General features: G+C 49.9%; 1 protein-coding gene across 2 annotated transcripts in view; it reads left to right on the top strand.

The window, feature by feature from the left end:
- LOC134600545 (gastrula zinc finger protein XlCGF57.1-like) overlaps positions 1-14518 on the top strand; it is a 36892-nt gene that overhangs the window by 2189 nt on the left and 20185 nt on the right. Inside the window, exon 2 of one of the 2 annotated variants that reach the window (XM_063445023.1) lies at positions 8619-8687. In XM_063445023.1, the coding sequence (XP_063301093.1) occupies positions 8627-8687 (61 nt within the window). In that variant the 5' untranslated portion in view covers positions 8619-8626. The remainder of the gene's footprint in view (positions 1-8618; positions 8688-14518) is intronic. The other variant, XM_063445026.1, reaches the window with a different exon arrangement.

Consider the following 14518-nt stretch of genomic DNA (forward strand, 5'->3'; position numbering starts at 1 on the left):
CATACTGTGTGTACCCTGGGCCCCCCCATACTGTGTATACCCTGGACCCCCATACTGTGTATACCCTGGGCCCCCCCATACTGTGTATACCCTGGCACCCCCCATACTGTGTATACCCTGGGCCCCCCCATACTGTGTATACCCTGCCCCCCCCATACTGTGTATACCCTGCCCCCCCCATACTGTGTATACCCTGCCCCCCCATACTGTGTATACCCTGCCCCCCCATACTGTGTATACCCTGCCCCCCCCCCATACAGTGTATACCCTGGGCCCCCCATACTGTGTGTACCCTGGCCCCCCCATACTGTGTGTACCCTGGCCCCCCCATACTGTGTGTACCCTGCCCCCCCCTTACTGTGTGTACCCTGCCCCCCCATACTGTGTGTACCCTGCCCCCCCCCCATACTGTGTGTACCCTGGCCCCCCCATACTGTGTGTACCCTGGCCCCCCCATACTGTGTGTACCCTGGCCCCCCCATACTGTGTGTGCCCTGCCCCCCCCCTTACTGTGTGTACCCTGCCCCCCCCTTACTGTGTGTGCCCTGCCCCCCCTTACTGTGTGTACCCTGCCCCCCCCTTACTGTGTGTACCCTGCCCCCCCATACTGTGTGTACCCTGCCCCCCCATACTGTGTGTACCCTGCCCCCCCCATACTGTGTGTACCCTGCCCCCCCATACTGTGTGTACCCTGCCCCCCCATACTGTGTGTACCCTGCCCCCCCATACTGTGTGTACCCTGCCCCCCCCATACTGTGTGTACCCTGCCCTCCCATACTGTGTGTACCCTGCCCCCCATACTGTGTGTACCCTGCCCCCCCATACTGTGTGTACCCTGCCCCCCCCATACTGTGTGTACCCTGCCCCCCCCATACTGTGTGTACCCTGCCCCCCCCATACTGTGTGTACCCTGCCCCCCCCATACTGTGTGTACCCTGCCCCCCCATACTGTGTGTACCCTGCCCCCCCCATACTGTGTACCCTGCCCCCCCCATACTGTGTACCCTGCCCCCCCCATACTGTGTGTACCCTGCCCCCCCATACTGTGTGTACCCTGCCCCCCCATACTATGTGTACCCTGCCCCTCCCCATACTGTGTGTACCCTGCCCCCCCATACTGTGTGTACCCTGCCCCCCCCCATACTGTGTGTACCCTGCCCCCCCCCCATACTGTGTGTACCCTGCCCCCCCCATACTGTGTGTACCCTGCCCCCCCCATACTGTGTGTACCCTGCCCCCCCCATACTGTGTGTACCCTGCCCCCCCCATACTGTGTGTACCCTGCCCCCCCATACTGTGTGTACCCTGCCCCCCCCATACTGTGTGTACCCTGCCCCCCCCATACTGTGTGTACCCTGCCCCCCCCCCATACTGTGTGTACCCTGCCCCCCCATACTGTGTGTACCCTGCCCCCCCCATACTGTGTGTACCCTGCCCCCCCCATACTGTGTGTACCCTGCCCCCCCCATACTGTGTGTACCCTGCCCCCCCCATACTGTGTGTACCCTGCCCCCCCCATACTGTGTGTACCCTGCCCCCCCATACTGTGTGTACCCTGCCCCCCCCCATACTGTGTGTACCCTGCCCCCCCCCATACTGTGTGTACCCCGCCCCCCCATACTGTGTGTACCCTGCCCCCCCCATACTGTGTGTACCCTGCCCCCCCATACTGTGTGTACCCTGCCCCCCCCATACTGTGTGTACCCTGCCCCCCCATACTGTGTGTACCCTGCCCCCCCCCATACTGTGTGTACCCTGCCCCCCCCCATACTGTGTGTACCCTGCCCCCCCATACTGTGTGTACCCTGCCCCCTCCCCCCCCATACTGTGTGTACCCTGCCCCCTCCCCCCCCATACTGTGTGTACCCTGCCCCCTCCCCCCCCATACTGTGTGTACCCTGCCCCCTCCCCCCCCATACTGTGTGTACCCTGCCCCCTCCCCCCCCATACTGTGTGTACCCTGCCCCCTCCCCCCCCATACTGTGTGTACCCTGCCCCCTCCCCCCCATACTGTGTGTACCCTGCCCCCTCCCCCCCATACTGTGTGTACCCTGCCCCCTCCCCCCCCATACTGTGTGTACCCTGGGCCCTCCCCCATACTGTGTGTACCCTGGGACCTCCCCCATACTGTGTGTACCCTGGGCCCTCCCCCATACTGTGTGTACCCTGGGCCCTCCCCCATACTGTGTGTACCCTGGGCCCTCCCCCATACTGTGTATACCCTGGGCCCCCCCATACTGTGTATACCCTGCCCCCCCCATACTGTGTATACCCTGCCCCCCCCCATACTGTGTATACCCTGCCCCCCCCATACAGTGTATACCCTGGGCCCCCATACTGTGTGTACCCTGGCCCCCCCATACTGTGTGTACCCTGGCCCCCCCATACTGTGTGTACCCTGCCCCCCCCTTACTGTGTGTACCCTGCCCCCCCATACTGTGTGTACCCTGCCCCCCCCCATACTGTGTGTACCCTGGCCCCCCCATACTGTGTGTACCCTGGCCCCCCCATACTGTGTGTACCCTGGCCCCCCCATACTGTGTGTACCCTGGCCCCCCCATACTGTGTGTACCCTGCCCCCCCCCTTACTGTGTGTACCCTGCCCCCCCATACTGTGTGTACCCTGCCCCCCCATACTGTGTGTACCCTGCCCCCCCATACTGTGTGTACCCTGCCCCCCATACTGTGTGTACCCTGCCCCCCCATACTGTGTGTACCCTGCCCCCCCATACTGTGTGTACCCTGCCCCCCCCATACTGTGTGTACCCTGCCCCCCCATACTGTGTGTACCCTGCCCCCCCATACTGTGTGTACCCTGCCCCCCATACTGTGTGTACCCTGCCCCCCATACTGTGTGTACCCTGCCCCCCATACTGTGTGTACCCTGCCCCCCCCATACTGTGTGTACCCTGCCCCCCCCATACTGTGTGTACCCTGCCCCCCCATACTGTGTGTACCCTGCCCCCCCCATACTGTGTGTACCCTGCCCCCCCCCCCCATACTGTGTGTACCCTGGGGCCCCCCCATACTGTGTATACTCTGGGCCCCCCATACTGTGTATACCCTGGGCCCCCCATACTGTGTATACCCTGGGCCCCCCCATACTGTGTATACCCTGAGCCCCCCCATACTGTGTTTACCCTTCCCCCCCCATACTGTGTATACCCTGGGCCCCATCATACTGTATATACCCTGGGCTGTAATATACTGTGTCTAGACTGTGCCGGGCTCTACTGTGTCCCGCGGGCTCTACTGTGTCTAGACTGTGTTCCCGCGGGCTCTACTCTGTATACACTGTGTTCCCCGTGCCCTACTCTGTATACACTGTGTTCCCCGTGCTCTACTCTGTATACACTGTGTTCCCCGTGCTCTACTCTGTATACACTGTGTTCCCCGTGCCCTACTCTGTATACACTGTGTTCCCCGTGCCCTACTCTGTATACACTGTGTTCCCCGTGCCCTACTCTGTATACACTGTGTTCCCCGTGCCCTACTCTGTATACACTGTGTTCCCCGTGCTCTACTCTGTATACACTGTGTTCCCCGTGCCCTTCTCTGTATACACTGTGTTCCCCGTGCTCTACTCTGTATACACTGTGTTCCCCGTGCCCTACTCTGTATACACTGTGTTCCCCGTGCCCTACTCTGTATACACTGTGTTCCCCGTGCCCTACTCTGTATACACTGTGTTCCCCGTGCTCTACTCTGTATACACTGTGTTCCCCGGGCTCTACTCTGTATACACTGTGTTCCCCGTGCCCTACTCTGTATACACTGTGTTCCCCGTGCCCTACTCTGTATACACTGTGTTCCCCGTGCCCTACTCTGTATACACTGTGTTCCCCGTGCCCTACTCTGTATACACTGTGTTCCCCGTGCCCTACTCTGTATACACTGTGTTCCCCGTGCTCTACTCTGTATACACTGTGTTCCCCGGGCTCTTCTCTGTATACACTGTGTTCCCCGGGCTCTACTCTGTATACACTGTGTTCCCCGTGCCCTACTCTGTATACACTGTGTTCCCCGTGCCCTACTCTGTATACACTGTGTTCCCCGTGCCCTACTCTGTATACACTGTGTTCCCCGTGCCCTACTCTGTATACACTGTGTTCCCCGTGCCCTACTCTGTATACACTGTGTTCCCCGTGCTCTACTCTGTATACACTGTGTTCCCCGGGCTCTTCTCTGTATACACTGTGTTCCCCGTGCTCTACTCTGTATACACTGTGTTCCCCGTGCCCTACTCTGTATACACTGTGTTCCCCGTGCCCTACTCTGTATACACTGTGTTCCCCGTGCCCTACTCTGTATACACTGTGTTCCCCGTGCTCTACTCTGTATACACTGTGTTCCCCGTGCTCTACTCTGTATACACTGTGTTCCCCGTGCCCTACTCTGTATACACTGTGTTCCCCGTGCCCTACTCTGTATACACTGTGTTCCCCGTGCTCTACTCTGTATACACTGTGTTCCCCGTGCTCTACTCTGTATACACTGTGTTCCCCGTGCTCTACTCTGTATACACTGTGTTCCCCGTGCCCTACTCTGTATACACTGTGTTCCCCGTGCCCTACTCTGTATACACTGTGTTCCCCGTGCCCTACTCTGTATACACTGTGTTCCCCGTGCCCTACTCTGTATACACTGTGTTCCCCGTGCTCTACTCTGTATACACTGTGTTCCCCGTGCCCTTCTCTGTATACACTGTGTTCCCCGTGCTCTACTCTGTATACACTGTGTTCCCCGTGCCCTACTCTGTATACACTGTGTTCCCCGTGCCCTACTCTGTATACACTGTGTTCCCCGTGCCCTACTCTGTATACACTGTGTTCCCCGTGCTCTACTCTGTATACACTGTGTTCCCCGGGCTCTTCTCTGTATACACTGTGTTCCCCGTGCTCTACTCTGTATACACTGTGTTCCCCGTGCCCTACTCTGTATACACTGTGTTCCCCGTGCCCTACTCTGTATACACTGTGTTCCCCGTGCCCTACTCTGTATACACTGTGTTCCCCGTGCTCTACTCTGTATACACTGTGTTCCCCGTGCTCTTCTCTGTATACACTGTGTTCCCCGTGCCCTACTCTGTATACACTGTGTTCCCCGTGCCCTACTCTGTATACACTGTGTTCCCCGTGCTCTACTCTGTATACACTGTGTTCCCCGTGCTCTACTCTGTATACACTGTGTTCCACGTGCCCTACTCTGTATACACTGTGTTCCCCGTGCCCTACTCTGTATACACTGTGTTCCCCGTGCTCTACTCTGTATACACTGTGTTCCCCGTGCCCTACTCTGTATACACTGTGTTCCCCGGGCTCTACTCTGTATACACTGTGTTCCCCGTGCCCTACTCTGTATACACTGTGTTCCCCGTGCCCTACTCTGTATACACTGTGTTCCCCGTGCCCTACTCTGTATACACTGTGTTCCCCGTGCTCTACTCTGTATACACTGTGTTCCCCGTGCTCTACTCTGTATACACTGTGTTCCCCGTGCTCTTCTCTGTATACACTGTGTTCCCCGTGCTCTTCTCTGTATACACTGTGTTCCCCGTGCCCTACTCTGTATACACTGTGTTCCCCGTGCCCTACTCTGTATACACTGTGTTCCCCATGCTCTGCTCTGTATACACTGTGTTCCCCGTGCTCTACTCTGTATACACTGTGTTCCCCGTGCTCTACTCTGTATACACTGTGTTCCCCGTGCTCTACTCTGTATACACTGTGTTCCCCGTGCCCTACTCTGTATACACTGTGTTCCCCTTTGCCCTACTCTGTATACACTGTGTTCCCCGTGCCCTACTCTGTATACACTTTGTTCCCCGTGCCCTACTTTGTATACACTGTGTTCCCCGTGCCCTACTCTGTATACACTGTGTTCCCCGGGCTCTTCTCTGTATACACTGTGTTCCCCAGGCTCTTCTCTGTATACACTGTGTTCCCCGTGCTCTACTCTGTATACACTGTGTTCCCCGTGCTCTACTCTGTATACACTGTGTTCCCCGTGCTCTACTCTGTATACACTGTGTTCCCCGTGCTCTACTCTGTATACACTGTGTTCCCCGTGCTCTACTCTGTATACACTGTGTTCCCCGTGCTCTACTCTGTATACACTGTGTTCCCCGTGCTCTACTCTGTATACACTGTGTTCCCCGTGCTCTACTCTGTATACACTGTGTTCCCCGTGCTCTACTCTGTATACACTGTGTTCCCCGGGCTCTTCTCCGTATACACTGTGTTCCCCGGGCTCTTCTCTGTATACACTGTGTTCCCCGGGCTCTTCTCTGTATACACTGTGTTCCCCGTGCTCTACTCTGTATACACTGTGTTCCCCGTGCTCTACTCTGTATACACTGTGTTCCCCGTGCCCTACTCTGTATACACTGTGTTCCCCGTGCTCTACTCTGTATACACTGTGTTCCCCGGGCTCTTCTCTGTATACACTGTGTTCCCCGGGCTCTTCTCTGTATACACTGTGTTCCCCGTGCTCTACTCTGTATACACTGTGTTCCCCGTGCTCTACTCTGTATACACTGTGTTCCACGTGCCCTACTCTGTATACACTGTGTTCCCCGTGCCCTACTCTGTATACACTGTGTTCCCCGTGCTCTACTCTGTATACACTGTGTTCCCCGTGCCCTACTCTGTATACACTGTGTTCCCCGGGCTCTACTCTGTATACACTGTGTTCCCCGGGCTCTACTCTGTATACACTGTGTTCCCCGTGCTCTACTCTGTATACACTGTGTTCCCCGTGCTCTACTCTGTATACACTGTGTTCCCCGTGCTCTACTCTGTATACACTGTGTTCCCCGGGCTCTACTCTGTATACACTGTGTTCCCCGTGCTCTACTCTGTATACACTGTGTTCCCCGGGCTCTTCTCTGTATACACTGTGTTCCCCGTGCTCTACTCTGTATACACTGTGTTCCCCGTGCTCTACTCTGTATACACTGTGTTCCCCGGGCTCTTCTCTGTATACACTGTGTTCCCCGGGCTCTTCTCTGTATACACTGTGTTCCCCGTGCTCTACTCTGTATACACTGTGTTCCCCGTGCTCTACTCTGTATACACTGTGTTCCACGTGCTCTACTCTGTATACACTGTGTTCCCCGTGCTCTACTCTGTATACACTGTGTTCCCCGTGCTCTACTCTGTATACACTGTGTTCCCCGTGCTCTACTCTGTATACACTGTGTTCCCCGTGCCCTACTCTGTATACACTGTGTTCCCCGGGCTCTACTCTGTATACACTGTGTTCCCCGTGCCCTACTCTGTATACACTGTGTTCCCCGTGCTCTACTCTGTATACACTGTGTTCCCCGTGCTCTACTCTGTATACACTGTGTTCCCCGTGCCCTACTCTGTATACACTGTGTTCCCCGTGCCCTACTCTGTATACACTGTGTTCCCCGTGCTCTACTCTGTATACACTGTGTTCCCCGTGCTCTACTCTGTATACACTGTGTTCCCCGGGCTCTACTCTGTATACACTGTGTTCCCCGTGCCCTACTCTGTATACACTGTGTTCCCCGTGCTCTACTCTGTATACACTGTGTTCCCCGTGCCCTACTCTGTATACACTGTGTTCCCCGTGCCCTACTCTGTATACACTGTGTTCCCCGTGCCCTACTCTGTATACACTGTGTTCCCCATGCTCTGCTCTGTATACACTGTGTTCCCCGTGCTCTACTCTGTATACACTGTGTTCCCCGTGCCCTACTCTGTATACACTGTGTTCCCCGTGCTCTACTCTGTATACACTGTGTTCCCCGTGCTCTACTCTGTATACACTGTGTTCCCCGTGCCCTACTCTGTATACACTGTGTTCCCCGTGCCCTACTCTGTATACACTGTGTTCCCCGTGCCCTACTCTGTATACACTGTGTTCCCCGTGCCCTACTCTGTATACACTGTGTTCCCCGGGCTCTTCTCTGTATACACTGTGTTCCCCGGGCTCTTCTCTGTATACACTGTGTTCCCCGGGCTCTTCTCTGTATACACTGTGTTCCCCGTGCTCTACTCTGTATACACTGTGTTCCCCGTGCTTTACTCTGTATACACTGTGTTCCCCGTGCCCTACTCTGTATACACTGTGTTCCCCGTGCTCTACTCTGTATACACTGTGTTCCCCGTGCTCTACTCTGTATACACTGTGTTCCCCGTGCTCTACTCTGTATACACTGTGTTCCCCGTGCCCTACTCTGTATACACTGTGTTCCCCGTGCCCTACTCTGTATACACTGTGTTCCCCGGGCTCTTCTCTGTATACACTGTGTTCCCCGGGCTCTTCTCTGTATACACTGTGTTCCCCGTGCCCTACTCTGTATACACTGTGTTCCCCGTGCTCTACTCTGTATACACTGTGTTCCCCGTGCTCTACTCTGTATACACTGTGTTCCCCGGGCTTTACTCTGTATACACTGTGTTCCCCGGGCTCTACTCTGTATACACTGTGTTCCCCGTGCCCTACTCTGTATACTCTGTACTATACTGTGTGTTTGTATGAATATATACTGTTATATCTTTTACACTAGCTATTTACTTTAGTTTATTGTTGCATATATTTATTGTGTTCGTACTTTTTAACATAACATTGTTTCTGTTTGATTGCAGCAAGCAGGATGCAGGAGGTGGATGAATTGGAGACAGAGTGCCCTGATGCATCACCTACAGGTTCTTATGGTGAGGCTAATGCTACATTTGACCCATACCTGATCATTGAGCTCCCATGTGGTTGCATGCTGGGTAATGTTAGATTTGATCCATACCTGATCACTGCGTTCCCCATTTGGTTGCATGCTGGGTAATGTTAGATTTGATCCATACCTGATCACTGCGTTCCCCATTTGGTTGCATGCTGGGTAATGTTAGATTTGATCCATACCTGATCACTGCGTTCCCCATTTGGTTGTATGCTGGGTAATGTTAGATTTTATCCATACCTGATCACTGCATTCCCGATGTGGTTGCATGCTGGGTAATGTTAGATTTGATCCATACCTGATCACTGCGTTCCCCATGTGATTGCATGCTGGGTAATGTTAGATTTGATCCATACCTGATCACTGCGTTCCCCATGTGGTTGTATGCTGGGTAATGCTAGATTTGACCCATACCTGAACATTGAGCTCCCATGTGATTGTATGTTGGCTAATGTTAGATTTGATCCATACCTGATCACTGCGTTCACCATTTGGTTGCATGCTGGGTAATGTTAGATTTGATCCATACCTGATCACTGCGTTCCCCATGTGGTTGCATGCTGGGTAATGTTAGATTTGACCCAAACCTGATCACTGCGTTCCCCATGTGGTTGTATGCTGGGTAATGCTAGATTTGATCCATACCTGATCACTGCATTCCCGATGTGGTTGCATTCTGGGTAATGTTAGATTTGATCCATACCTGATCACTGCGTTCCCCATGTGATTGCATGCTGGGTAATGTTAGATTTGATCCATACCTGATCACTGCGTTCCCTATGTGGTTGTATGCTGGGTAATGCTAGATTTGACCCATACCTGAACATTGAGCTCCCATGTGATTGTATGTTGGCTAATGTTAGATTTGATCCATACCTGATCACTGCGTTCCCCATTCGGTTGCATGGTGGGTAATGTTAGATTTGATCCATACCTGATCACTGCGTTCCCCATTTGGTTGCATGCTGGGTAATGTTAGATTTGATCCATACCTGATCACTGCGTTCCCCATGTGGTTGCATGCTGGGTAATGCTAGATTTGATCCATACCTTATCACTGCGTTCCCCATTCGGTTGCATGGTGGGTAATGTTAGATTTGATCCATACCTGATCACTGCGTTCCCCATGTGATTGCATGCTGGGTAATGTTAGATTTGATCCATACCTGATCACTGCGTTCCCTATGTGGTTGTATGCTGGGTAATGCTAGATTTGATCCATACCTTATCACTGCGTTCCCCATTCGGTTGCATGGTGGGTAATGTTAGATTTGATCCATACCTGATCACTGCGTTCCCCATGTGGTTGCATGCTGGGTAATGTTAGATTTTATCCATACCTGATCACTGCGTTCCCCATGTGGTTGTATGCTGGGTAATGCTAGATTTGATCCATACCTGATCACTGCGTTCCCCATGTGGTTGCATGCTGGGTAATGCTAGATTTGATCCATACCTGATCACTGCGTTCCCCATGTGGTTGCATGCTGGGTAATGCTAGATTTGATCCATACCTGATCACTGCGTTCCCCATGTGGTTGCATGCTGGGTAATGCTAGATTTGACCCATACCTGATCACTGCGTTCCCCATGTGGTTGCATGCTGGGTAATGTTAGATTTGACCCATACCTGATCACTGCGTTCCCCATGTGGTTGCATGCTGGGTAATGTTAGATTTGACCCATACCTGATCACTGCGTTCCCCATGTGGTTGCATGCTGGGTAATGTTAGATTTGACCCATACCTGATCACTGCGTTCCCCATGTGGTTGCATGCTGGGTAATGCTAGATTTGATCCATACCTGATCACTGTGTTCCCCATTTGACTGGTTTTCTCTTCCTTAGATTTAGAGCTGGATGTGAGCTAGCCATGGATGCATATGCCAGTGATTGTTGTTAATCCCTTAAGGACCGAGCCAAATGTACACGTTGTGATCAAAACCTGGTATTTGCGCTATATGTCTGTCCAAGCGTAATTCACCTCTTTCATATTAAATGCACCCCCCCTTATTATATATCATTTTATTCAGGAGAAACAGGGCTTTCATTTAACATCAAATATTTAAGTATGAAACATAATTTAATATGAATAAAATATTGAAAAAAATGGGAGAAAATACTAGTTTTATAAAAAAAAAATTAGTTCTACGTGACATTTTAACTGTGAATGTCATAATACTGTTTGCTTTTACTGCAATAAAATACACATATTTGTATTCAGCGATGTCTCACGTGTAAAACAGTATCCCCTATGTACAGGTTTTATGGTGTTTTGGGAAGTTACAGGGTCGAATATAGCATGTTACATTTTTCAGTTTTTTTCACATTAAAATTCCCCAGATTGGTTATGTTGCCTTTGAGACCTTATGGTAGCCCAGGAATAAGAATTACTCCCTTGATGGCATACCATTTGCAAAAGTAGACAACCCGAGGTATTGCAAATGGGGTATGTCCAGTCTTTTTTAGTAGCCACTTAGTCACAAACATTGGCCAAAGTTAGTGTTAATATTTGTTTGTGTGTGAAAAATGCAAAAAACTAATTTGAATGCCAATTTTGGACAGTGCTTGTGACAGTGTGTATATAATTATATGTATATAATTTTTTAAAATTCTTTTTATTTATATATGTGTGATATATGTATATACTTATGTATATATATATATGTATATATATATATATTATTTTGTTCTACATGTATTTTGATATCAATATATATTAATTTTAAAATACAGTTAGAACAAATTTACACATATATATAAAAAAAAAGTAAAAAAAAATTATATGTGTATGTATGTATGTAGCGGAGAGCTGATATTCCACAGCTATTCTCCACTTAAGATCCCAGTGAGGCTCAGGAACAAGTATTATAGATCCATAGAGTAGTAATTCCAGCACGCAAAATAGTCCAACAATATCCCAACAGCATCCCAACAGCAATCCCATTGACTGGACGACACACAGCATCAGGAGCAGAACTGACGTTTATTCCCACAGCCTCCTTTTAAGACATTCTCCCATGCAAGGGAGGGATTTGCAATAATTAAGACATTACCCAATACAGTACTCCCACACATCTCCTCCCCTCAGTGTGACACATAATCCCCTTAAGTGTACTGTACATTTACCCCAAACCTGGATGTACCCTAATAGGGTACCGCCTGGTAGCCCTTATCTGGGTGACTAACATATCCAAATTTCACCCAGATCGGACAATGGGTTCGGGAGTTAGGTGGAGGGGGAAGTTTGACCGACCGCACACAAGGTGGTATCCGAAAAAGGTTCCATGTGTTTTGGCCCTGCGGTCGGTCTCCGTTCGGAAGTTAAATTGCATTGAAATCTTTGGCATCCACAGCTATTAATACCTTTGCCTGTATTCCCTTGTTCGGTACATTGTTTTAACCGAACGGGGGGCTGTCTAGTCCCTCCGTTCGGGAGTTATGGCCCTTTGGATGTCTCAGCGGTGTTCGGTTGTTTTGAGTGTCCGATTTGAGTTCCAGACACTCGACGACCAAACACCGCTGAGATTTTTGTGCGTAAGATGGACGCCGCGCGTGCTTCGTATACCGAACAGCGGCCACCCAGGCACTTAACCAATATCAATTAGCCTGCGGTTTTGAGAAGTGTGAACGCTTAACGAGGCGCACACTTCTCACTGGGGTGGTCCTGAGGGTTCGGTAGTTTCATTCGTATGAAAACTACCGAACCCTCATACGAAAATACATAAATTTTTACAATACACAGAGCTACAATTAAACAAATGCAGTTTTACATGAATTATACAGGACAGGCTTAATAGAATCCGCTACAATATAAATATATATATATATTCGTTCTAACTGTATTTTAAAATGAATATATGGATATCAAAATACATGTAGAACGAAATAATATATACAGTATATCTATAATATGTTGGATAGCCATTTGGCCTGAATTTGTGAGAGGAGTTATGATCCTATATAAACCCTACCCCCCACTACTTACCTCTGTCGTGCAAGCTGTTTGTCTCCATAGTTAACTGCACTTCCGGTTCTTCGTTCCCGCCAAGTCCTGTCTCAAGCAGTCAGTCGCCAGCAGCTCCTGCTTGCGTCCACCGGCTTCTACCCGACTTCGCCGCTCGCTACCCGGCTTCCGATCATGAGATCGGCACGTCCACGTAAGCATAAACGAGGGAAATGGCGTTTGGCTATTTCCCACGTTTGGGCCTAAAAATGCGGGGATAGGCTCCCTTCATTACTTACCCATTCGTGATCTTACTCCGTTCGTGTACTTCTGCGTTCGTGCAGCTAACAGCCGACCGCAGAGTACACACTCCTGTCACTTACATTTTTGTATAAACTAACAACTGACCGCACTAAACAAACTTACGTTCGACTATTTTCATCCGTTCTTTCGGTCGTTCAACCGAACACACATACATTGGCTTTCGTTTAAAAAATTTTGTATGCTCCATTTAACCGAACACAGGAGTTCTTTCTCATTACAGTTCTCCTGTTCATTCGTTTACCGAAAGCAAGAGGCTACAATATTTAAATTCCAAAATCTACTGTAATTGTACATAGTTTGCTTTCACGTAACTAGGCACTCGCATTATTTATCCTATTTGGATTTATGTGTATTTATAACATGGCTCTTAAAGTCACCACTGGTTAAATAATATGTTTCTAATTTTCCCGCCCATGGTCACATAATTATGGGACTCCTATCTTTTATAGGATAAATCTTTTTAAAGCACAGTTTGACCACTTTTCTCGTATCAGTTACATTTAAAAAATAAAATAAAAAATACACCTCCAGGCATTATCATACCGTGCCGGGTCTTAGGCTATTGTACTTTCCCTTATGTATTGGTCTTCTACGCACCTAAGGTCTCTCCACTCATAAGTTAAGCCTTACGGTCTTTTTTCACCATGCACTTTACAGACCATTAGCATGATTTAAAACCTCCGTTCCTTAAAAGTCCTTATATACTGGTTCCTTACACTTAATCTGCATATGTTTTTTGGGTTTTACTACTTGTATTTTTCTTCAAACAAAGCTCCAAAAAGAGGTACCCAGTATTCCGCATTTCTGTAACGGGTAAGAAGGTTTACCATTTTACTTTCTCCCTTGAGGCCTCATACAGCCCCCCACCTCTCAAAGTAAAGTTCTAAACTTCGAGACGTACCTGGTCTAAGATTCCTCACAAATGTCGTCAACAATCTCATAATCATAATTGTAGCGGAGAGCTGATTTCCCACAGCTTAACTCCACTGGTGTATTACAATAATCCAGGAACAAGTAGTAAATCCAAAAGGGTAACAAGCACAATCAGCAAGGCAATCCAATAATATCCCATCACCTTTCCCAATAACTGGACGACACACAGTATCAGGAGTAGAACTGAAGTTTAATGGCAACATTCCTGCTTTTATGTGATTCTCTCATGCAAGGGAGGGATTCACCACAATTAGTACAGTAACCAATCCCATAGACGTTACCTCCCACACATATCCTCCCCTTAGATTAGTAATTAACACAATTATACAATGCATACTTTTCCCCACTTTTTAGATGTACCCCAATAATGTGAGATACACCTTTAACCCCTTAAGGACCAAACTTCTGGAATAAAAGGGAATCATGACATGTCACACATGTCATGTGTCCTTAAGGGGTTAAATATGGTAGCCCTGATCTGGGTGAGGAACATATCCAAAAATCACCCAGATCAGACCAGGGGTTCGGGAGTTATGGGAAGGTAAAGTTTTGACCGACCGCATGGGTAAGGTAGCGGAAAATAGTTCCATGAGATCTGGCCCTGCGGTC

This window comes from Pelobates fuscus, chromosome 1 (genome assembly GCF_036172605.1).
Source record: "Pelobates fuscus isolate aPelFus1 chromosome 1, aPelFus1.pri, whole genome shotgun sequence".
Taxonomy (NCBI): domain Eukaryota; kingdom Metazoa; phylum Chordata; class Amphibia; order Anura; family Pelobatidae; genus Pelobates; species Pelobates fuscus.